At 40.1% G+C, this 26,090-nt stretch overlaps 1 protein-coding gene across 6 annotated transcripts in view; it reads right to left on the bottom strand.

Moving 5' to 3' along the window:
* FHOD3 (formin homology 2 domain containing 3) overlaps positions 1 to 26,090 on the bottom strand; it is a 388,990-nt gene that overhangs the window by 333,037 nt on the left and 29,863 nt on the right. For all 6 annotated transcript variants that reach the window (XM_075022703.1, XM_075022701.1, XM_075022699.1 and 3 more), the window contains exons 2-3: positions 20,118 to 20,224; positions 1,773 to 1,837 (exon numbers count right to left, since the gene is read on the bottom strand). In XM_075022703.1, coding sequence (XP_074878804.1) covers positions 1,773 to 1,837; positions 20,118 to 20,224 — 172 coding nt within the window. The remainder of the gene's footprint in view (positions 1 to 1,772; positions 1,838 to 20,117; positions 20,225 to 26,090) is intronic.

Raw genomic sequence — 26,090 nt, 5'->3', positions numbered from 1 at the left:
ATCCCATACCAAAAAATAAGACACATTCGATATGTAGAAATGAAAAAGAAAAGAAGAAAGAAGAAACTACATTACATCAAGCTATGGGCTGAAACAAAAACTTACCCTAAAAATCTAAACTTCAGCAGGGGGGTTGGAAATTAGAACCAGATCTTGTGTTTGGCTTTTGTGCCTATAACGAACCAAGCCAAAAATCCATATCCAAACACACCTCTGCTCTAGGAGTTTGAAATCTGGACTCAAGTTTTGCAGCCTGGCTTCCTCTGTACTCACCACTGAATGCATCACCCCTGCCAGAGAGTAACAGCACCTGACAAAGGAACACGCCTTCACACACAAACAATTAAAATACATGCACAGTAATACACCTAATTGCCCACAGCAAGCTTGAACGCAAGCAGATAACAACAAAGCAGCCACACGTGGGAGCTCAGAGCCTGGTGTGCTCCAATTCCTCGATAGCTGCATTCTGAACAAAAATTTTTACATGAAAACTGTTTTTATAAAACCTCAATCCAGGAAACATACGAAATCTTGTCTTGCTGCACTGGTCTGTTTTGCCAAATATATTCCCAGACCTAACAAGAACAAGCTTCTCCAAGCTGTTCTTAATTTCATTCGCATTTATAAAATCAGCCTAGAGTTTGCAGCATCTCTGTTTCTCCCCTAATACTTAACGCATAGGCTTGCTCTACTGTAGTTCCTGAAGTCAAATGCAGTAGAGGAGAATCCGTTCCTGCATGAGGCAGCCTAGAGATTGCTCTCAATGGGAGGTATTTGAAGAATTCTGTAGGTTGCTTATGCTCAGTTCAAATTCCCAGAAAGGCCGTTTCATAATGCATCCTGGGGGCAGGGGAAAGAAGTTTAGTTGTATTTAAAGCCTGAACCCTCCAACAGCAGCAGCACTGTGGAAATAATACAAAAATTTTACATTCTCCTCCTCCTTTTAAGGAAAATACCTGTATTTCAATGCTTCAGCTGTAATACCTTGAAGCAAGACCAACAACAAGCTAAACATGTTAGGGTGCTGAATCTGCTATGAAGAAGTTGAAAACAAAACAGGTGACTGGCACATACATATAGGAATTTTATTTATTTTTTTTAAAACCAGCCACCCATAACATTTACCATAACGTCTCCAGAACATGAGCATTAGCTTTGCCCCTAACACTCAGCAGGACACTCTGCTCTGCAGAACGCTGAAGAACATATTAACGCCATCACAGCACATCAGCGTTTGTTTATGCAACCTTAAAAGCTCTTATGACACGCACATTATGACTTTCATTAGACTTTTCCTCATGACAGCATTGTTTTAACCAGGGTTTTTAAGACACTGACACTGTGATAATGACAAATACACGGCCAAGATCTGCAACATGTGAAGTAATAAACATTACATACTATTAAAACGCAGTAGTTAGCTGTCAGCCAACAATTCATCAGATCCCCTTCCCAATTCAGAACAAGGTCCTCTCCAGGCACACACAAAGGCTGTGTCAAGACGGATAATCCAAGATCTCCAAAGCACCCCCAACCATCACACTTCACTGTCAAATGCTATACTTCCCTGGGCTGTTTAACATACTTTAAGGGTAATGTAATTAACTCAACCTAATTTTAGCACGCAACAAACAGAGCAAAGAAATCAATTTATTGGCCATTATCCTCAACTTGGAACACAGCAAGTCTGATTCATATTGCCCGGATTTGCTTCTCAGAGATCAATTCTGTTTATTTGTTCTCTTTCAGGCATGTGGAACTTCACTTACCAATGCAGGCATGGACTCTCACTGACAGCTGGGTCCTCAGAATTATACTATGCTTCTTGCCCCTCCTAAAAAAAAAGAAGAGAATAAAAATATATAAAGGTGTAGAGAGGAGGTAGAGGAGTTAGGAGTGAAGTTGAGCCTAGGAAAAAAGAGGGGGAGGGGGGAGAGAAGACATTATGACTTATGGCTTTTTTTCTCATCATCCAACTATTTTAATTAGCTTAAATTAATTTTCCACAAGTCAAGCCTGGTTTGCCTACGACCGTAACTGGTAAGTGTTCTCCCCGTCTTTATCTCAATCTACAAGTTTTTTTCATCTTATTTTCCCCCTCTTCTGTTGAGGACAGGGAGCAAGAACGTGGCTGGTGGGCATCTGGCCAAGGTCAATCCACCACAAAGACTCTCTAGAAATCCATATTAGAGAACTACCAAGTGATGATCACACATTTGAATTTTCACAAAAATATTTTAAAGCTAGGTATAGTTAAGCATTAAAAGAAAACGCAAGGTCAAACAAGAGGGTGCTTACACTTTCACAAATCTGCTCATGTACCCTAATCGGTCTTTAAAGCACAAAGATAGATGTGTTTTTCAAGCAAAGAGGTAAAACTGAGTCCTCCTTCACTCTGGCTCTCAGTTCCATCCTGGTCTTAAACAGAATGACTTTATCTTTCTGTCAGCTATCTAGCTGCTACATTCCTCATTTTTCAAACAAATTAATATTAGCTGCATTTCTTCAATCTGGAGAAGAGCACTGTTCTTGATTTCTAGGTGCTACAACTGCAAACTGGCATCAGGACACAGCCAGCACCTCGCCTCTGCCCCCAAACCTTCTCACCTGATGGAAGGTGGGAGGGCAAGAAAAGCCAAACGTCTTTTCCGTTTGTACAGCAGCATGTTCTCCCTCTTTTCTCTGAAACTAAAGATGCAATTCCTGGACAAGTGGCTCTAGGTGGCCCTGCCTGAGCAGGGAGGGTGGACCACATGACCTCCAGAGGACTCTTTCAGCCTCTGCCATTCTGTGATTCCATGAATTTATCGTGGGAAAACATGCAAGAAGCAAAACTGTTTTTAGAACACACTCAGATGCAGCTTAGTTTGTGTCACGTGAACCCTAGACCCACTTCTATATAAGAGTTAGAGGCAAATGCAAAACCAGCACAACCTTCCTCAGTTATATACTTTATGACTCTGCTGAGAGACTTTGGGGCCAAACCCTTCACACAGACACTCAGCACAATTTTCCACTGGCTTTAAGTTAATTAGAATGAACCTGCTATTTTCCAGATAAAAAAGGTTCTTCCCCATCTTATTGTTTTCCTGCCCACAATTGTTTTGAGGAACAAAAATATTTTTCATTACTTTCAACAAAAAAAGAACATATTATATCATCTCCCTGAAAAAATTTGCTGGGGAAGGCAGGACAGTGAAGTAGTGACAGATATTTTCGAAAAATATTGCTCCCAGAAGAACATAGGAAAAAAAGCACATTAAGAAACTGAAAAAAGTGGTTAACATGGAACTGTTTACCTGCTAATAGAGGACTTAGTTCCAGTTTCAGAATGGCAACCTTTCTCTATAGATTAAAGAATAAAATAATTTTTAAAAATTCCAACTTTAAATGAAATTGCTCTTTAATGGGTCTGCTTGAACATCATTAGGACAAAATGGGGAAAGCGTGAACCTTCTCTTAATACTTCTGAAGTGCCAAACAGCAACATGCTGTTCCCCCGCCAAGAGTGGCCTGAAGTCTGGATTTTAAAGTTTCCTGGAGCAGTTCCAGGTTGAGGACTGACTCTCTGCCCACCTAAACTGCTCCTGCCATTCTGGTTGGACACAGCCTTTGCCTGTGCTCACGTCCTGCGGATTTTTAACAGCTGTCCCTTTGCACAGGGGTGCCAGGACTCCTCTGGAATACTTAATTTGCAAAGGTAGTGAGGAGTCTTTGACAGGGTACCCAATTTAAAATACCAATACTAGCATTGCTCGTTGATATATCACCGCGCTTAGACAAGAGTCATTATATTCTTACTAGGGTACACTGTAATTATTTGAAAAACAATAAAAGATTTCTAAACCTCTGCCCCTCCATTAGTACTTGAGACAAAAGGAAGAATTCTCTCCTGTGGAAACAAAAGAGGAACAGCTCAGGGATTAGGGTCTCCATCTGGGACAAAGACAAACCCCCTTTGAATTCCCCTCTTGCCACAGCTTCCCTGCACAGTTGTGCTCAAGTAAGGCCAGGCCACAGAGATGCCGATGTGCCACATCAAAAGCCAGACCTCAGCTACTCTGAGGGTTTGAGCTTAGTTTCTCCTACGCCTTGTGTCCCCCATCTGCAAAACAGGGACCGCGGCAGCTGCCCATCTCCTGCTTCTGTAGGAGTCAGGTCTTGTCCAGCCTTTACATGTTGCTGTTATTTAAGCAGCACACAGTCTTCACAGGAGGTCTGTACAAGTGATTTTAAAGAGTGTATACATTAAAAAAATAGTAGGTGCGAGGACCAAAATCAACAGCCGTTTATTATTATTTTTTTCAGAAAACAATCTACAGTATAATATTTTAAGTAGCTGTAAATGTTCTCTCTGCATCAAACACTTCAGCAGAAGATCATGTCTTCAAAAATAAGGAGACGAAGCGTAGCAACAAAGGCTTCTAGTTAAACAGGTCTCAAAAAGCAAGTTTACTTTTTTTTTTTTTTTTTTAACTTCTTAAAAATCAATTGTTGACTTACAGGGAGAGGTTTCCAGCAGAAGAAAGCACAATGTATTTGCTACAGAAAGGAAAGCACGGCCACTCTGCCTGCCGTGGCCTCACAAGTGACCTGTCGCTCCGCAGGCTGCCTGGGGCGGTGGGAGCAAACGGCCGACCTGCTCGGGACCAGCCGCCCTTTCAGCACGGGGAGAATGTTGAGGCACTTCTTCTCAGACCTTCACTGAGCAAGGAACACCAGCAGACTCACCCTGGGTTTTGCAAGCCCTGCCAACCCGCATCACCCTTGGGTATGCCTTCCACTCTATGTTCTTCATATAATTTCTCTTCTCTGATCATTTTATGACTGTATTTTTTGCTCTTCTGAGACTACAGGATGTGGGGGACTTAAAACTTTCAGATAAGCATCAGCTAGACATCCTCTATAGCACTGGAACAGCAGGTAAAGCAACATAATAATGGTATAGAAGAGTCAGTACCTATCTGACTATTGAAGTAAGCTCAAGATCCTTGGGCGCCATAACCAGGCTGACTAGGAAAGAATAAAACCATACTGCAGTCTGAGCCATGCAAAGCTGTCTGCGAAGACCCCCGTCAACAGCCATAGAACGGGACAGACAAGGAGGGGTGTGTCGTGGGACAGACAAGGCATCTGCATTAAAAAGGTTTCAAAAATATCCTGCAAAAAATTATTTCAAACAAACAGGCTTCATTTATTAAAACCAAAACCTAGGCATGTAACAAAGCCTGTAATCTACTCTTAACTAAGGCTTGTAGTTTTCTTGGTATGACTTTTTAAAAAACAGTGTACGTTCTAGTGCGTGCGACTGGCTAGTATTTATTAAAAAAAAGCCAAGAAGTATTTAATAGAGTTAATTTAATAGCTGCAATTTAGCAGCAGTAGAGTAGGTAAATTTCACATATTATGCTGACATTACATTCTGTTGACATCTATGTTGATATCAGAATCATTATCGCTACTAGATTAACTTCTAGTCTTTGGAGTTACCAAGACACAGAATGTTTCAACTTCTCCAGTAAGTTAATGTAAATAAATACACACCAACAGCTCACTGAGTGCCTGTCTTCTGCAATATAAATGCTTTATTTTGTCATTGTTTATGTATATATTACAAATAGTTTCGCTCAATTATATATTTCCAAGACTTAATTTATATGACATTTTGAAAATAGTACCTAAATTGGTTGTCTATAATAGTTATTTTTTCCAAAGTAAAGCCTATATTTGAGCCTAGCAATTCCTTGACCAGAAGAGAAATACTGAGAATGTTGCCTTAAGGAGAAAAAACAAAGGAAGAAAGACAAAAAACCCAACCAACCAAAAACACACCACAGACCCGGTTTTCCTCTGAATGTTTCAAGGAAACTTTGAAAAGCATTTTTATGGGAGTCTATTTTATTAGGACACAGACATCCCTCCTCCTCAGTCCTATACTAAAGAGTGCTGGTATCAAAAATGGGATTTTTATGTAAATATCCAATTACAATTCATTATCATTATTAGCAAGGAAGACCACAGTCACTTCCCTGTCAAAGTTCATCTTTGTAAGACAGGGGAATGCATCAATTAACATACGTTTTCTGTATCAATGTTTCCTTTTTTTCCTGATGAACCTTTCTTTCAGGACAGGCAACCATTCAAACTTCCTAATATTTTGCTAAAGGCCTAGATATTTCAATTCAATAAATTTAGTTTGTTTTAAAACTTTAATGCTTCTGAAAACACATTATCATTTAAAAGCAAAGTAGAAAATTACTTTTCAAGCTTTATTAACGATCAATGTCTCAATAAAAGATCTTTAGATGGAAGGTGTTAATTCTGCAAAAGGTCATGCTACACCCTTCTGGGCTTCTGTTTTGCTTTCTACATAATACTTGACAACCATGGAAAAAACCACAGCTTTATAGCACAGCAGCAGATAAGCTGCAAGGGTTTTAATAACACACTCTAGGAACATAGTTGGATATCAAGCAAACTTACTGTACTTCATTATACTCGCTCAAAAAAAATCTGTAGCATGGACACCTGAATCATCAAAAGGCCCTCACAAGCAGCAGCAAAGTAGGGTGCTGTTAGAAACCATGATTTTAGTTCACAAACAACTTGGGGCCTTTCAATTAATGTAGATAAGAGACAGAGTGTCTAAGCTCTACTCTTTGCTAGGGTCTGTACATTCTTCCATTTTTGAAATATTTAAGGAATTTAAGAAAACTTAGCCCCGTAATAACAACCTTGGATCTGAATCTTCCATGAAGTGCTACATACATTCATACGGCTATCAGCAAACAAGTGAAACCCTCCCAACTCTATGATCTAGAATTTGGATTATACCACTAAGCCAACTACAGTGGTGTCTGGATTTTAAGTGATACATCTTGTTGGGGTGATTTTGTTTTGTTTTTTTTAAAAAAAATACTAATTAAATTTAAAAAATAATACTAAACAATCATACCCTATCCTCACAGCAGTTTTAAACTAGCATATTCCCACAACCTGACCCTCACTTTACTCTGTTCCAAGCAAGGATTTCATCCTTTAAGATTAGTGTTATCAGTCAGTTCTAGATAGGGATAATTCTTGAGGGTAACTCAGAGAGAAAAGTAATTTGCTGTGCTAGTAAGGACAATTACACAAAACCTCTGAAAACCAGAGTAGTTTGTGCGTGCGTGTATGTGTTTTGGTTTTTAAACTAAGTAGTATCATTTCCTTTGGATCCCAGCGGTGCTTCTGGTAAGACAACCTAAACATGGTGGAAAACAAGTTCTAAAAGTTTCAATTTAAATTGGCAACAGCAGTAAAGGGAGTCTAAGTCTGGAGGTCCAGAGCATGGACCTTATCTTTCCCATTGCCCCACGACACTGGGCTAAGAGCACAGCTTACGCCTTCCTCACCCTGCTTCCGAGGAGCGCTGTAAAGAGCAATCGGCTCACAGTTGCAGCCTGTGTGTAACTTGTGAAACTCTACATAAAAACCTACATGTTAGATAAAGGTTTACCCTCTTCAGTTTCACCAAATCAGGGATAATAAAGGTGAAACCGGATACTGGCAAACAGTATAGGCACCTTGCATTTTTATTAGTTTCAATTGCTCTTAGACAGGAAGGTTTCCCACCCCCCAGCCTTCAACACCCCCCCCCCCTCAGTCTTTCACACTGTTATTAGGTTCAATATCAGTAAATCAATCACAGCAAGGCCAACTCTGAACCAGGTGGTATCAGATCAGCCAGGCATCTGTTTGCCTTGCCCCAAGCCTCTCCTGAAATATCAGGTATTTTCATCATCCTTCATGACCGCTAGCAAAGCAAACACAACAGGTTATTGAGTCAAGCTAAACTAACACCGTGGGCTGTTGCCTTTCTATCCCAAAGAGGGCATAGGCTGGATGAAAACTGAACTCAACTTAGTAACATTGACAAGATCTTCAGACTCCGCCAGCATTTAAAGCCAGCCTAACCTGACGACTTATCCTATAAAAATTTTGCATCTACTTCTGCCTGATGTAACAACCTAACCATTATGAAAACCTAACACAAATGCTGCTCTTCATGGAAAGCCTTCAAAGCACACATGCACAACACATGCTTCACATTTTGTTACAGCCTCTCATAGCACTCGGGTTTCTTGGTGGACCATCAACCTTCTCCAATAATCACATCCGTGTTTTTTCCAAGAGGAGTAGCTTAATAAGAACAACATCCAACAACAATCCCTAAGCTCAAATAGGAGCCACTGATTCCCACAAGAGAAGCCTGGACAATAACATGCCACCAGAAGCAAATGTGTGACAGCAGGCACACTCTGAAGTGCATTATTTTTGCAACTGGCTTCCACATTTTCATTTCAGCACCTATGTATTTCCATCTTCGCTTGCATGCGCCTTTCAGGGAGTGGAAAACACTTCTGCAATGGGGTATTGCCTCACAGTCAGTCGCTTTGTAGTTTAAGGTACTCCACATCAGCAGTGGAAAACAAGTAATTCCTTGTTGAACACATAAGAGATGAAATTTTCGCCAGAGTTCACTTGAGCCTATCGGATTTTCCCTGAAAAAGATCTGCAAGCCAGCACACACACAATAAGCAAAGTGTTTCTTAACCTGCTATTAATCAGACAGCATAAATCGTAAGTTTTGATTTCAGTGTTGTTAAGATAGGGTTTGACTGCAGTTTCAATATGATATGCTTCTCCATTCGACTGCAGATTCAACAGATGCCAAAAAAATCCTGACACTCTAAAAAAAAAAAAAAAAAAGTTGTGTAAAAGCCAAGTCTTTTGAGAGGGAGCAAGAGCACAGTCGTGCATGGAGAGAGGAGTTAAGAATCTCTCTGAAAGTCACCCACAAATCTTACCCAAACAAATAACCTTTTTGAAGTTCTTCACAGATCATCATCCAATGATCCAAGTATCATGTTCAAGTTCATGTTATTCTCATTGAGTAATAGAAACAAAGGAGCTCAGGAAATAAATAATTACAAAAACAGTCTTTTAAATGCTAAGATTCACCTCCAATACACTTCAAATGACTGACAGCACTGGTAACCCTTTCTCGTACATGACAGGCAGCTGGAGGCAAACACACACACTCATCTTCAAATGAAGTCAATGGACTTTCCTTTCCTACCTCAGTTTTTCCACCTAAAAACTTAGCGTTAAGTCAGAATGTGTCTGCATCCTGTTCTTGCAATACACTTGCGAGTCATCTGATTAACATAGTTGTTTTATTCAGAGCATTCCTGGACCATAACACATTTACTAAAGTAACAATCATTTAACAAGAGTGGATAAAAATGCATAAACAGAGACTCTTCAGATGCCTGAATACAAATATATAAATAAATAATTAAAACTTGACTAATCCAGTAGAAATTAATCCCAACAGCATATTCCCTAAAGAAAAACTGGGCAGGCAAAATCTTGCAAATTATTAGTGTAAGCAACAGTATGCAAAGGAACAAAGTATGCTGAGACTTGTACAGGTTTTTTCTCCTGTAAATTATTCCAATATGTTCTGTGTTTGCCAACATGAATTTAAAAATTAACTACCTCATTCCCTACTAACAACCTATATACCGTACAAAAAGTTACATGTGAATGCTGATGAGAGGAAAAGCACCCTGGCTGACACACTCTTATCCCTGTAACTGTGCAAATAAGGACTACATACAGTCACTACAAGGTGTTGGGTTTTTACATCCACCTACTTACTCTTCCCAAGCGTAACATTTACTAGGCAGGGTTTTCATCTTTTTCTTCCTCTTTTTCAATAGAAACGAAATATAATGGAAGAAGAGGGAAGAAAATGAGAAACTCAAAAGGGTCGAGTGAAACATTCAAGGGATTCACCAAGTATGCATTATAAGCCACATTAGTAGTGCCTAATTATTTATTACTAATGTATTCTGAGTACGTGTCAGTAAAAGTCTGGGTGGAGTCTTCTATGTACCTCACCACAAGGCAATGATTTTTGCCAGAAGACAAGGAATCACTTTGACACACTGTGAAAAGCAGCAAGTTAAAATGGGGGAACATTTGTTCCATTTGTCCTTTTTGGTAGTTTATATGCAAGCAAACCTCAGAAGCTGGAAAATGAGAATCCCCTCCCCACCCCCTTCCCCTACCTTCTGAACCATCATGCTAGTTATTTCTGTTGCCAATAGCTCAATTTCCACACATTAAAACAGTAACCTTCCAACAGCCCCTAAAATATTTGAGGGCTGACTGCTGCCTTTGCAGTCAACAAGTGACCATTTTTCAAGAGCTGTCCTTACTCGTGAACAAAGCTGTGTCCCTTCCCACCCCAAAAGTTCAATCCATATGTAATTGTTTTCAGCAGGAAGTTTACCCTGTCAATCGTGAAACACTGATAGCATGATCAGTTAAATCTTCATCTGAGATTTTTGCATTAAGAAAACACAAACTTTGAGTTGGCAAATGGTGAAGAGACTTACATTAGAAGTGCTATTTTAACAATAATATTGCTTCTGGGTAAAACTCAAAAACAGAAGGCTCGTTTCCTCACTTCTAGTTCAACCTTGCATTGCATTCTTCTGCGGAGATGACAAGTGACTTGACCAATGCTTTCCAATTCTCAGGTTCTATATTTCCCACCACTGTCAGTAGCTCTCAAACTCTGGCTGCACATTCCTCCCAGGAATCTTTACACCAGGTAATTTCTGGTCATGTGGTTTTTCTATCACCTGCACTTTGAAGTTCCTGTTACATTAGGATTTTCGTTTTTGCACTTGGAGAAGCGGATGCCTTGAAATATCAGGATTGGGGGGCGGGGGGGGGATCAGAACTGAGAACCTACAGGACAAGGGCAGGAAAGAAAGTAAAATAAATGAATCTCCCCCAGCTGGGTCACTTGATGCTTCCACTTCTTCAGGCAATAGGTCCCTCTGGTGCTCCCACAATTTTGGTTCGAGGAGAACAAAGTGCCAGACCAACTTCATGAGAAGTTCCATAATTGCAGAGCAGAAGCAGACAGCACCTGCACAATCATTTTCATTCTCATAAAGGCCCCTGCTACCTGACCCAATTCTAAGTTAGAGTACCAAAAGAGAGCTCTAATTTTTTTTCATAATTATTTATTCATAATTAAAAATAAGCAAAAAACTGACTTAGTTTGTAAAGAATGGTTTTAATAACTTTCTCATAATTTTTTCCCTTCTACTAGAAATCTAACACCTTAAAGAAAAAAACTCTATCTTTCACGATTTTCCAATTTCATTGATGATACTAAAAAGATAACAACCTAAAGAAAAGATTAACCAAAGCAAAGCAACACAGAACATGTTTCAAAGCTACGTCCTACTGGCTTAATTGGCCAATTAAGGTCTTTCTCAGGATGTGATCAGTTTAACGTGACTCAGCAAGAACTATTTTAAAACTGTCTGACTTTGCAGTAGAACATGCATGCGTGTACATAAGTACATAAAAATAAATTCTACTTTGCATTGATCAACATACTTCTTTGGGTCCCTTTCTGCTTTTTGGAAGTTTTCCATTAGCATCATATTTGGCAAGGGCTCCTTCATAACTTCTCATACAAGTTCTTAAATATAACACACTGCCCTCAGGCCACTCACTTCTCCATATTAATTCTATTTAGGAAATTGGCTTTGCATTTATTGCTGGGCCATCAATGCTTTTGCTAGCGAGCACAATTACTGAGCAGCACACGTGAAATAAATTACTATTTTGCTGTACTGCTGTGGTCTTAAACCTGGCAGAAGTCACCAATTTTCACAGCTCCATTACTGGAGATCCTGGGCTAGTCACAGATTTGCAGTGGTTTAAACTGCTAGTTCATAACTGGAGGTTAAATTTGAGACATTTATTTTTATCAGAAGTGAATTATTACCTTAGTTTAGTCAGTGGTAAAACAAACACACACACACACACACACACACGAAGTGCGTAGACAGATGAATTCCCACAGGATAAACAGAGTTTGAACTTGCTTATACACATCTACTTTGTGTTTACCCCAGGGTAGACGCACACACACAAATAATTACTGTGGAATAGGAAGTGTAGTAAATTCACAGCTTTTACTAATTACCCAGCACAAACTCACTCAGCTGCCCACACGCTCAGGGCAATTACGCTGCAATACTACACCAGTTTGCAAGCTGCACCAGCAGACGGTGGGTGTGCACGGTGCTGCTGTCGTTCGAGGTTTGGATCCTCAAATGGATGGTTTTACTCACAACAGGAATCACGTTCAGAGCAGTCCTACAGCACTTTCTGGCAGCCCTACCTGAAGTCCTGCAGATGATCTGTTTCTGGAGAGAGGAAGGGATTTCCTCCTCGCAAATTGAAGAGAAACACATTTCCAAGCCTCAAGAGCTGCTCACTTAGCTTATAACCTCATCATCGATGAGGAGGGCAGAGAGCAAATGCAGCTATTAAGGAGCTTCAATGTTAATAAAATTAAATGTTTTTAAATAAAACATCTGGCATCAGCTGTTTCTATAAGCTGTTTTCATTTAAATTTCCATCCTAAAATACTGGACTCCTCAGCTATTTTCACATGTAAACCTGAATGCCAAATTAGACTATCTTTAAAAAAGGCTGTCCTAGGAAAAATCGTAAAAATTATTCACACACTTTTTGGTTTGGCACTGTATTTCGTAGGTAATGGCCTGGGAGAGAGCTAAGCACAACAGTATTTTTGAATACATTTTGCAATGGAAATCATTTTTGAAGAAAAGCACTCATGGCATTCATTTGCCAGCAGTAATCACTAAAATTCAAAAATAGCAAATCTTCAAATGTTTCCACAGATACCTTGGTACAGATGTAGATTTTTCCCTCGACAACAGAGAGCTGTGAGTAAACTCTGAGGCAAAGTGGGGGAGAAAGACACAGCTGTTTTGGTATTGACAGCCACAAGCTATAAAATAACGAGTCAAGCCTAAAAAAAAAAAAAAAAAAAAAAAAAAACACACACACACACAGAAAAACACCCTTGCCAAAAAAAAACAAAACAAAAACACAAAAAAAACTCCACAGGACAAAACCAGACTGCAGAATATTTTAATGTTTGGGATTTGAAGTGCTGCCCCACACCCCAAAAGCCTGCATGAGCTTTTGACGCTACTCACAGATGATGGGGTAAGATGACTGGGTCCCTTCACAGTGCACAAGCACCACCCGTAAGAGCTGCCCATGACCCACCCCAGTCAGGTCACCAACCACCCAGGCTGTGCTGCCCCAAAACCAAAACCACGTAGAGGGGGAAGAGCTCACGAAGCAATGACCTGCCTCCTCGTCCAAGTCGTGGAAGGCACCACTATGGACGCTGGCTCCTTCTTGGCTGGAAGGAACATGGCTCAGCTTGGAAGACTGGGGGCACTGGGAAAAAGAGCAAGACCACCTCTGCTTCCCGTTGAAGGGCACATCAACACGTCGATGAGAGTGAGACTATGCAGTATCTCAACTTTTTTTGTAGGCTACTTGCCTGACGGTTCTCTTTCCAGACCGGAACAAAGTTGTAAGGTGCACTGAGTGCAGCCCCATTTGATATTCCCAGACTTTAACCACAGACCACAGATACTGGTGATCGCCGTAATTTCTGCACTGACTGCCGCCCTCCAGCTCCCTCCTGGCCAGCCCACTGAAGCAGGTGAGGACCAGTTCTTTCCACAAGCCCCCACGGGTCTTGCATTTTGTCTCATTTGGTGCGAGCAAAGCAGCTTGCAGTCTCTGACCTAGATATATACAGAAGATATTTACTTCTACACAATCAAGCCAGCTTTAAAGCTGAGAGTACATGAGAAAACAAGCTTTGGTCTGGAGTAAAATTTATTCAAGTTTGCTATTATTTATTCAGATGCTTGTTTTCTAAATACCTTTTACATTCACACAACAGTCTTCATTCTTTAACTACAAAAGTAGTAGCATTTTACTACTAGTAGGAAAGCTCAATTTGACAACCACCTTCTTCACAAGATACCTTGTTGAGAAGATCCACTGACAAGAAATTCTTCTCTCATAACTGGTCAATAATTTCTGTGGTGGAACATTCAAGTGTTAATTGCCTCTATCCTACTTCCAGGGCACATCCTTCAAAGTCACATGTCTCATTTGTCAGGCTCTATGAAATGCAGGCACATTTGATTAATTATTCTTGATTACATGCTCTGGAAGTATGAATGCTCAGAGATGCCTTGCCTATTGTTCTGTCACAGGGAAAGTCTATGGGACCTGTTATTTTATTTCATTTTGCTGTCAAGGAATATCACAAGGTAACCACAAAAATTAATTTCTACAGTTCCACCTAAAGATTAATTTCAACATTCTTTCTAACGAATTTTTTCTTTTATAAACAAAGACATTTTATTAGGATTAAAAATTAAGAAGTTAAAAAGCTGCATAAAGTTTTGAAAACATGGGTAGTAATAGCTATTGCCCTCAAACTTTGGAAGGGAGGGAATTAAAAAAGCACCAACATAGCCATTGAGAAAAATCAATGTATTTCATTAGAAATGTGAAAACTTAATCTTTACGGCCATTTATTTTGCAACAGTAAAGTTTTAGCTAATTGTTCACTTCAAAATGTGGATCGATATCTTAGCCTGATACATTATAGACTGGAATACCGCTACCCTGTATAAAGTCTTATACTTGCCAAAACTTACCATAAACTCTCAGCTATATGACAGCCTGAATACATCTAGACTCTAACCAAAGAGCATGAGAGAAAGCAGGAGGGTCCCACTTCAGGAAACCCTTGAACAACACACCAGGCTATTCAAGGCCTAAGAAAGCCAAGATGAAAAGCAGAAGCACTTGAGTCACTGTCACTCAGGCCCACATAGCATCATGTTCCTCTACAGTTCTGAGCCTTTCGGCTCAAAATCTTTCACTGGACAGATGCATGATATGTGACATACAAGGAGCACCTTAAGCAAAACACAAGAAAATCTTCCACACCCCACCTGCTCTAACTGTGCACCAATTTCCTGAACTAATTCAGTCTTCTTGATAGAAAGAAGCTTGTTTTGACTGTTTTTTTGTTTGTTTGTTTGGATTCGGGGGTTTTGTTAGGGGTTTTCGTTTGGTGGAGCTTGGGGGTTTTTTTGTTTGTTTGCTTTGTTCCATGTTTTTATTGTGACCATCCATTACATTTCTCAGATTCAGCATTTGGACAGAGTAATAACTAGATATCACAGAAATCAAAATATTCAGGTGGACTAATACATCTTTCAAAACATGAGTAAATCATTGCAATAAGCAATCACAGTCTCTACTGTCTGCAGCAACACCATGACAATCTGTCACAGGCACCTCCCTTATTTTTCTTGCTGTTGGAACTGAGAAACATGGAAACAACATCAAGACAAAACATGGAAAGAAAGCTGTCATAAGTTGAGAAAGTTTTCCAACAGTGAACTAATACAAATACACTCTGTTCAAACTAATACAAAAATCAACATAGAATCTGCTAGTTGGCCGTACTGCTTCAAGAAATGAGCCACATCATTTTTATTAGACAAAAACCAGGTTAACCTTATAATGCATCCCCAACTTCCTCACGTAAAAAAGTGACGAAAAATTTTCATTCTCACAACTGTGCTAATCAAAGTCTAAGTGGTTAAAAAATACAGTACATAAGCAGGAAAAGAATATTAAAGATCCCTGCCAGACTCCATTGCATTCGACAGGTTCCGAATCAAGCTCAGAATGAATAGCAGCATCAAGAGGGAAAAGGTCTGGCTTCTAACTTAAATGGGACTCACCTAGCCAAAACGGCTTGGGACAGGGTGTCTAGAAGGAATGCAAAAACATTAGCGCTGAAGTGATTCGTCAGAAGTACTTTAAAACAATCTTTCTGCTGAACGTAAGTCTTAAAAACATATTCCCTCAGCAAATCTCCATTGCTTACAGAGTGCTGTCTGAAGGAACTTTTGTGTTCTGTGATTTAGGACTGCATTACCTTGTGGGCTATCATTAGGGCCTGTTAAGACATGCCCATAAAAAGAACTTGGGCAATTATATGGTAATTTAAAAACATAAATTTCTTGACAATTCTTGCTCGCTCTATAAAATCTCAAGTAAACAAAGGAAAAGAGCATTACCTGTCACAGGCACCTTAACAAAACAGCCAGCCCACCTAAACTACCTCCACATTACCTCCTTACACAATTAAGCGTCCACAAAGTAACTTGTGTTGAGAGCAAGGGGGGATGTAAAAACAAACAAACAAAAACACCGAACAACAACAAGCAAACAAACCATGAATACATGCCAGACTTGAAAAGAAAGGCAGTTTTCCTACATGCTCTTACTGATCCAATTCCTGGTTGTGATACCTTCTGCAGGGCCAGCCTCACTGCTTGGCCAACTGTTCATGCTGACTGTCCCCCCCAAAAAAAACCCATATAAAAACAATCCAATTCTCCTGAATCCCAGAGCTATTCCCAAAGGTGCAAATGGCAGCAGCGAAAGTTGTGGACAGAGGAAGAGAGTCCCATCCCTGTCCATGTTTTGCTCAGTTAGCTCTACAGGCCAAGAGGGCACGTGTGTTGGGTTTTCTTCTTCTTCCCTAAACAGAAGTTTAGATTCTGCTGGAGCGGACAGCAACTACCAAAAGCCTCTTTTCATTATATTCGGTAACGGAAGAGGATTCATTTGAAATTGTGTATTAGTGCATGTGTTTCTTATACCTGTTATTTACAGATACACATCATAAACTTCCAGCCTAACTGCCACCATCCCCTTCTTTCTTCTTGAAGAAAAATCCTTCTCATTTTTCCCTATACTCATCCAAACCTTCCAAGATGAAACAGACACCTGCAGCCTCTCACACCAATAAAAATTTGTAACATTGCGTCTCCTGCATGGTTTGTTTATTTATTTATAATCCTTTCAGCAGTGTACTGAAAAATAAAAATCTTCATAGTTTTGCCTGGGCAAACAGGAACATTTGGCAAAAAAGATGCTGAACACAGCCAGATTGCAGGACATTCTGGTCACTCTTAATAGGCGTTTCCACAGTCGAGGATCTAAAATTTTAAAAATGCCATGAATATCCAGCTACTAAATCCTTCATTCAGAGTTCAGCAAGCTTCAGTGACCCTGATGAGCACAACAGCCTCAGCATGGCAAAAAGGCAGGTCCTGAGGAAGCTTAATCTCAGAAAATTAAAAGCTTTGAAGATTAAGAGCAGGACCTTGAAATGACCCAGAGAGAAAGAGAGAGACTAAGTGGTTTCTGCGGCCAGTCGCTCCCAGACAGCGGGCTGCTGCTAAGCACCCAACCTCTGCAGCCAGCAGCTCCAGCTCTGGAGCACTTCAGCTCAGCACCTTGGTCTCTGCAGGGGCAAAAGATCAGAGCTGCAAGGCCGAAAAACGGAGTTTAGTTTGCGAGAAACCTGGGATGGAAAAGGACATGACTGACTGCATTTGCTACCCTATGTCTAGAATATTCCTTTTTTCTGGATAACATCACACAAGTTGCATTTACCTTGAAGTGACAATGTTACTAAGTCGTTGGGGGAAACTATTGCACAGATCTCTGAAGTTCTGGTTGTTCTTGCTCATCATCCTCCCATTCTCTCACAAAATATGGACAAAAATGGAATACAGAAATCCAGGTGAGTCCTCACCAGTAATGAAGTCACCAAGTTCATTGCGCTTCACTGGCTAAATTCCTGCTCCACACCCTAGGATGCCCCTTACCTTTTTCACAGCACCATAACCACTGATTTGCTTTCAGCTCACAGTTCCCCAAAATGTCAGATCCTTTCCTGCCAAGCTACTTTCTTCATCTTCTGCCTGACCCATACCTGATTTACTCCCCAACACCCCCCCCCCATTCTTCCTTCTCTCCATTCTCACCACTTCAGCCTTTTCAACTACCACCGCCTACGTAATTCATCGTGAAGGTAAGAAAGCAGGAGGACTGTAGTAGGAAGACATCAAAGACAGATGGGTCACAACAGCTACAATGGCAGCATCTAACACAGCCTGTCCTGGTACTGCACCCAAGGCAGGCAGCCGAAACGTGAAAACACAGAACTTCGTATCGGCCCACAATTACCACAGGGACAACTTCAGAGAACAGGGCAAAGACCGATGAAGGTGAGACAATAGTTGTTCTCTGTCGTTTCACAAAACCCATTTCAAAAGATAATTACAATAATAATTTGTAGCTCAAGCTTTTGTGATGCACCTTAGTACACCCAGTTTCATACCTCCCTATTCATCTTTGCAGAGGAATGAAGGACTTCCCAGCAGACTTCACATTACCCGGCAGGACAAGCCATTGGAAGAAGCAATTTACTTTACTCAACTGACAACAGATTGCACAATTAAGAGGAGGCCTGCACACGCATGCAAAGTACATAAAAACATAACCTGATCTTTGAGCTCAGAACAACACAGTAGACATGAAACTCCAAGCAGCACAGGTAGTTCCACATGTTTTGCGTTGAGGGGTTTTTTTCCCCCTATGATAGGCACCACAGAGAAAATTAGAATCGTGTTTCAGGAACAATTTGTATCATTGATTTTATGTGCCCAAAGGAAGCAGAAATTAAGACAAGGTGGAAAGTAGCTTGCCATTTCAAGTGCAAAATCTGGCAAGAAAAATACCAAGTCATCCCTGGCTTGCCGAATTGCATGGCAATGCTATTGTGGGGTATCAAAAGCAATGAAGTGAAAATTACCAGAATTATCACACAGACATCAATGGAAGGGAAAGAAAGCGTGACTTGACAAACTCACACATACTAATACAAAAAACTATTAAAAGAGAAGATTTTTCCTTCATCTTACTTGCTTTCAACTAATAAAAAAGTTAGCTGGAAATACAAACTTGATGTTCTTTGCAACAATTTTTATCACCTCTGCATAAAACTGAACACTAGATCAACTGCAACACTCCTATTGCACAGGAAGGGAGGCTCGGTTTAGCTGTATTGGCTACTCTATTGAGGAACTCTCTTCTAACTAATTTAATTTCCAACAGAACAGTTTCTTTATTTTCCAATAGTAAAAACATGCCCAAAAATTGGTATGTATGAAGACATACACAAATGCACACATATTTAAAATGCTTCTCCACATAAAATAATCTTCAGAGGCACAGTTTAAATTTGTAAGAAATATTCATCAATCAAAGGCAAGACAGCTGTCACAAAAAGTAGAGAAACCAGTATCAGCAAAAGGGCTGCATCTCTTAGTGTTAACAAGCCCTGACCAATTCAGAATGCAGTTAATTTCCTTCTGGCACAGCTATGTTACTCACACGCATGAAGCCCATGCCAAAACGCACCCATAAAATTAATTACAACTATCCAGTCCAATATAGCAAGCAGCAAGGCAAAAATAGCTCTAGACTGTCTGTTCATTTTATATCTAAAACAAGACAATCACCTAAAAGGCCTAGGAAAAAAAAAATCTTCTAAAAAGCAAATTTTATATGTGCATTCACACAGACACACATTGATGCTAACTTTTGTTTTCACTCTCAGTTCTCATCAGAGATGGTTTATGGAAAGCTGTGACACAGCAATCCATGTGTGCCCTCAATAATAACTGAAAAAAAAAAAGGCAAGAGAAGAGAATGTTCAAACAACAACAACAAAACACACACACACACCAGGCTGGCTAAATCAATATTCCAGGAGTAAAAAAGAAATCAGTACAGGTCTTTTTCTCCAAGAATATAAAAGGACTTAAATCTCAAGGTGCAAAGAAATTAAGTTTATAACTTCAGGAGCACGACCCCAATATAATCTTCTACACTGACTGCTATGGTATAAGAAAGACCTCAGAGTTCTCAAAAAAAAAAAAACCACACGCATTTATCAAGTTCAAAAGAACTATAAAAATTTATTAACTAGTCAACACATTCATCTTGATAGATTTCTTACAGTATGCTGTCTCCTTTTAGAGAAACTGTAAGAGTGAATGTAGATAGAGACGTCATAAAATTCTTAATCACAGAAAGGGCAAGATATACGTGCATACAGAGGAAAGGATTCTATTTTTTCTGTTTCTATGCTGACCTGAATGTACCAAGTTAACCACATATACTCCCAAAACCTCAATGATTCTGGAAAAATATGCCTATTTATCTAAATTTAGCAAACATTTACTTACCCAGCATCCTCCTGGAAGCCTTCCAATTCATCTCTTTGTTCTGCTAAGGTGGATTCGAGATCCAGATAGGTACCATTGTGAGACAATTGCAGGGTGCAGTCATCAAGCTGTAGAACAGAATTCAGATCATTAGATTACAGCAGTCATTCTCTCTAACATACCTCTAACATCGCCTTCACATTTTCCAGGTCCTCAGACAAGATCTCCCTAAAACAAACCATTATGTCGGGCGTGGATAAGAAAATGGGTGCTGTTTGGCAATTTTATGCAGTCCCAAATCCACATTCACTAGATCATGCTCAGTAACAACAATATCAACGCAACTAACAAACACAGAGAAATGTATTTATTTGAACATGTAGAAGGAGATTAAAGGGTTTTATCACAGCGCCTTTAGAATCCTATAAGGAAAGGGAAGTTAATTCAAATGTATATCTAGGATATGATTGACTGTTCTCTGTTCTTACAGTACATTTAAGTAGAGTTTCTGGGCCTCTTAATGGAGGTGGAAAGAAGAACCAGCTGTTTCGTGAGCTGCTGAACATCCCCTGTGAGGAAGGATACAGCCGAGGGACAGTACAACGTGTGGCAGCCAAGAGCTGGGGTCCTGCAGCGAGGGGGAGGGCAGTCAACCAACACCCAGATTTTCTGGCGTTGTCATTTTAGGGCCAGGCACTAACCGGCCTCAGTGGTTGCAGGGAAGACTTTCCCAGGCACCAGGAGGAAGGACTGGACACCCGTACGAACTTTCTACAAGGGTACCGAGGTAACCGAGGACCAGACCTGAAAGCAGGAACCTGCCTGCAATGACGCTGAGGAGGGAAAGAGCGATTAATAAACCCTCTTTATTTCCATCCTGTCTTCCCTCATCTTCAAGTTTTCCATTAATTGTTCCAGTTGTTGTTAAAAAAAAGCCAGATTTGATCAAAGTTAGAAAATTAGTTTCCTGGTTTTTTTACAGGGAGCTCGTCACAGCAGAAAGTCTAGGAAGATCCACCCCAAAACTGTGGCTGACTCATTGCACAGGAATACAAAATAATTACTGGATCGAGAGGGGTAACTGAAGATGCCTGAGGGAAGAGATAGAAAGTAACATGAGCTCCTCTCTCGCCATGAGATAACCCAGTGTCAAATCACAAGAAATGAGGAAAAAAGCCTTGCCAGGGCAGGGAAACAAGAAAACACCTACCAAAGGGCAGGTGAAAGTACAGGGTTGTCCTGCCTCACCACCAGACAGGTAAGTGACCATCTGCTTGGAGAACCCAGCCCAGAAGCAAAAAAACTGCCATCACTGAGCCCAGCTGGACAGGCTGCTCTGGACCTTCATCTGTCAACGCCACACTGGGGGTCCCTTTTGTAACTGGTTCCAAGTTCACAAATATTGTAAGCTCCAGATGCGTTGTGCTACTAGATACAAAATCCAGCCTGATAGCCAAGCAGTCCCAAACAGAAGACGTTTCATTCCTCTGGATTTGGCAAAACAACTGACGGGTCCTTTACATGCCTCCATCTACCAAAAGGCAACTGTGACAACGGCGGTGTAAATGTAAATGGTGGTACAAATGTAAATGCAAAGGCCACTTTGGGAAAAGAATATTTAACATCATACTTCATACTGATCCTCTGCCACAGGCGACAGCCAATGACTCAAGGAAAGGAAATGGCAACCCTTTGTCACATACGTGGATTTTTCTTTCTGCTCTTTTTAACACTAGGAAAGAAAACCAATGAGAATCCATCTTTGATGAATTACCTCTTTTAACTTTCCATCAAAGTTATGGTTCAGGAAAGCATGATAAGCACCCACACTTCTTATCTGGCAGTCAGCACCAAAACTTAGTCACCCAGTTTCCTATCACTGATTTATGTATGCAACGAAAGAATACAAATAGTCTTTGATTATTCTGGATCAGCTGTGCTGGAAATACTGCAGAAGAGCTCATTTATAATTAGCAAGTGATAGAGCATGACTTCTGGGTTAGTCCTCACCACTATGCTTTGCACTGTTTGCAATCCAAAAGGAAAGTTCATCCTCTAGAGAAAGGGAAAGGGTGGAGGTAGGACGTCAAGTTGTATTTCAAACCTGTTCCACTTTCCCCCCCCCCCCCCCCTCCTTTTTTTACCCTTGAGGAATGAGCAAGTCATCAAATAAGGTGACTAAGTTTTAAGTCTGGCTCCTGAGGATTAAAGAAAGCAAAGCACCTCCAAGCGCAGCCCTCTGATATTAAGAATAACAACAGTATTATTACTCTGTGTCTTTCCAGTTACAAAGGATATCATTAACCTATGCTAATTCAGAATACACTCTTGAGAAGAAACACTAAATACTACTCTGGGAAACTTTTTCCCAGTAGCCCAGGGTATCTAATGAAATGCTAATTTACTCAAAGTAATGCCAAAAGGCAAACTACTAATTAGATAAATGTTCTGCTGTCACTATGGAGATTAGGAGATTTGCCCACAATTTCCAATTGTGCTGCATAATTAGGGAAAAGGAACAGTGCTTTACTAGTATCTTATGACTTTAGTGTATAAAAAGCACGATGAGAACAGGAAGTACTTCATGTACAAAATAAAGAATAGTACATTCTACCTATGTTCATCTCATCTCCATAGTTTCAGCTGAACATAGTATTCATTCAGGCTTTAAAGCACTGTACATCATAGGCTGTATTCATTAATAGGAGTTAGGGTAATGGGAGAAACGGTAATATCTTTTATTTCCATTACTTAACACTGAGTCTTGCCAAAAAGATTCTTTTCGTCTTTTGCAGGTGTACACACAGAGATGGAAAGGAGCAAAACAACACTTTTAAAAGGAGCATAAGTATTAAGGCAATGAACTCTAAAATCCTCCTTATACAGGATCACTTTGCTACTTTGCCTCCAAGCTTCACTTGCGCACGTTATTTTCCAGGCAGAATACAAAAAGAGAAGCCACCTTATGAATTATTTTTAATTAGTAAATTGCCTGCCTTTTTCAACACAAAGAATGGCTGATGTTCACTCCTTAGTGCTTATTAGTAACAATTTGGGATGTTGGTCTCTCCCCTCTGCTCAATGTTAATCTCATGTTTATCTGCTACGCATCACTTCTCCCATCTCTGGAGACCCTCGCAAATGGCCCCATTTAATTCATTCATGACATGCTCTTCCCATTTATCATAATTCACATTAAAATCCTTATTAATAACCATCCTCTCTTAGGACAATCATGAGGCAGAATCTATAAAGACAGCCTTTCAAAGAACATTTAAACTGAGCTGTTTTCCATAATCATGAACGAGACTGCTATTCAAATTTTTAGAAATTAGTTCCATTTATTTCACTTTGTTCTTCACAATTCTGTTTAACTCTTCAGTATTCCTTCCTGGTCCAAAAATTCAGATCTGCATTTTGTTATGAACTGCATAACTCATTTATACTATTGCCACAAGGTCCGAGTCTCCAAGATCTTTTCCTAAGCTTACAAACCCATTTGTTCCAAAATCTCTCTTGCCAGTCCCTTCAAATAATTTATCGCTTTTTGTATCGCACTTTCCTGTATCGCCCAAAACAGCCAAAAGATTGATATAAATCATTTAAATGCAACTAATCCTGTAGGCTTTACAGCAATTTTCCATAATTTCCTATAGTCCTATTAAAAGAATACTACAGGTATCATGGAATCATAAACAAAAAGACACACAGTCAGAAGGGACAAATGTAATGCTACTTCTTTGAGTCTAACACAGGGTTACTCCATTGTCAGTCTTCTGCAAGATTTCAAGTTTTTTGATTTTAGCTTAAGCATCAAATGATAACATAAGACTCTGTAAAGCTATAAAAAAAACCCCTACGTATGCATTTTGATTACATTCTCGTCTTCTCAAATTAACAGTTTCTTGAGAAAATATCCAGAGCATACTTTTGAATCCCTATGGATATTCCCAAATTTTCTTGCCTCTATAAAGAGTGGATGTACCTAGTAGTCGTCTCTTTCACAGCAGTGAAGGAACAAAAGCAAAGGTATTTGCAAGAGTCATCAAGTGTTTTAGCCAGAATCACCAGCTGTGGATAGCCAGAGCTATCAGCAGCCATCCCCCCACTGGGTTTACATGAAAGAAGCAAGGAGAATAAGACTGTCTTTATGCAAGTCTTCCTCACTAAAAATTAATTTAACTGAAGGGCTAATTATCATCTTCAGTTTTGCACTGAAACCTCATTGAAATATTAAGATCTTAAGCAGCGCTGACCTCACTAGCTCTTCATTGATTTTCCGTAACTGACCAGAAACACAAGAACAGTGAGAGAACCAGATGTTTCTATAATGCAGCCTGAAATGCAAGTAGAGCTACTAAATTAAACCAGTTTTTCTGTAATAAATGTTCCAAAACAGGAACCAAGAGATGTTTGAACTTTCTCAGATCACAGCTGGTATCTGACCCGCACTGTCCAACCCCCCTATGCTGCAACCATAACAGGCACAAACGGAAAACCAGAAAAGTGTCACGCACACACACAGACCTAAACACCACCATCCCAACAGTTTCATACATGTATATATGTATGGGTGTATACATGCATACACATTTTAGACATTTTTGCTTGTGGTTTTCAAAAAAGTAACAATTGCCTGAATTTGAGGGTCAGATCCCTGAACAAAAAGTTGAGCCCTCAGAAGGGAAGGAACAGCTTTGTCTGAGAAGCTAGAGCCAGAAAAGTGCAGATAAACACCAGAACTTCAGGACAGCATCATCCACTGTCTGTAACTATGAGGTACTTTTCTCTCCTGCAGATTCCTGCTTCATTCACTTCCCAAACATCTTCAGGAAACCAGACGGGTCACACACACACACTCTGCAGGCATTCGCAGAGCAGAACCACGCTGTGCTTTCAATAAGGCAAGGCATGAAGAATTAAGAAGTATGTGATCATATCACTAATGACTGAATCATAATGTATGTGTCCAAAGAGGGGGGGAAATCAAGGTTACATTCACACTTTTTATTTTGTGTATAAGTGTTTGTCTTATGTGGAGATGATTACAACACCTAAGTATTTAAGAATAGGTTTTCTAAAAGTGAAACAGAATGATAGTTTCAGCACAAGAAATTTTACTGATGTCCTTGTGAGTCATCACCACAGTTAGAAACTCTTCGAATAACCCTGAAATAGAATTTTCCACAGAAAAATGGAAATGTAAGAAAATGTAAGGGAAACATAAGAAAAATGAGCAGCAAACACTTAAAAAGACCGTAAGATTACAAGTAATATTTATACTGTTGTAAGTTTATACTTACACTGTGGTAAGTCTCACTCTGAGAAGTTGAGTACAATTCGTTATGCAAAAGCCAACAAACATCCAATTAAAAGGTTAAAATATCAGAACATTTAAAAGCAGAGCTTCCCACTCCCTCATCCTGTGCCATTTAACCCATTACAGAGCGAACCCATACCACGCAAGAAGGGTGTCCTGGCTTTGATTCTAACCAGGAACAGGCACAGCAAGGTCAGAGCTGCAAACCTTGGGTTTTCCCCTAACTCGGGGGTCATCCCCATCTCGCCAGCACCTGGAGAGCCCTCAGCGGCAACGTGCCCGTCTGCCACGTGAATACACACAGGCTGGGGAAAGTTAAGGCAACCAAATCAAGAATTTGGGGCAGAAGCTCAGTTTGTCATCACCTTTCACAGGTAACCAAATCCAGCTAGTAGAGGCTAGTCCCTCAACCTGGGGGGCCAAAATAATTTGCACTACAAGGCTACCAAGCTTAAGAGGACTCAAAATAGTTAAACAGTTTGATAATAGTACACCAGTGATTACGTTTTTCTCGTTTCAAGCACTGACCCACAGAAAGAGGTAACACCCATTTCTCTTCATAAAGAAGCCTTGTTGCTGCACAACAGGAAAGCTTGTCATTTCTCTGAATTTCAGAGGTGAAGCCCATCACCAAAAGGAGCAAGGAATAGCAGGCAAAAAAAAAAAAGAAAAAA

This window comes from Buteo buteo, chromosome 3, assembly GCF_964188355.1.
Source record: "Buteo buteo chromosome 3, bButBut1.hap1.1, whole genome shotgun sequence".
NCBI classification, from domain to species: Eukaryota; Metazoa; Chordata; class Aves; order Accipitriformes; family Accipitridae; genus Buteo; species Buteo buteo.
The sequence above is the reverse complement of the archived record's forward strand: the minus strand, read 5'-3'. Positions and strand labels throughout refer to the sequence as shown.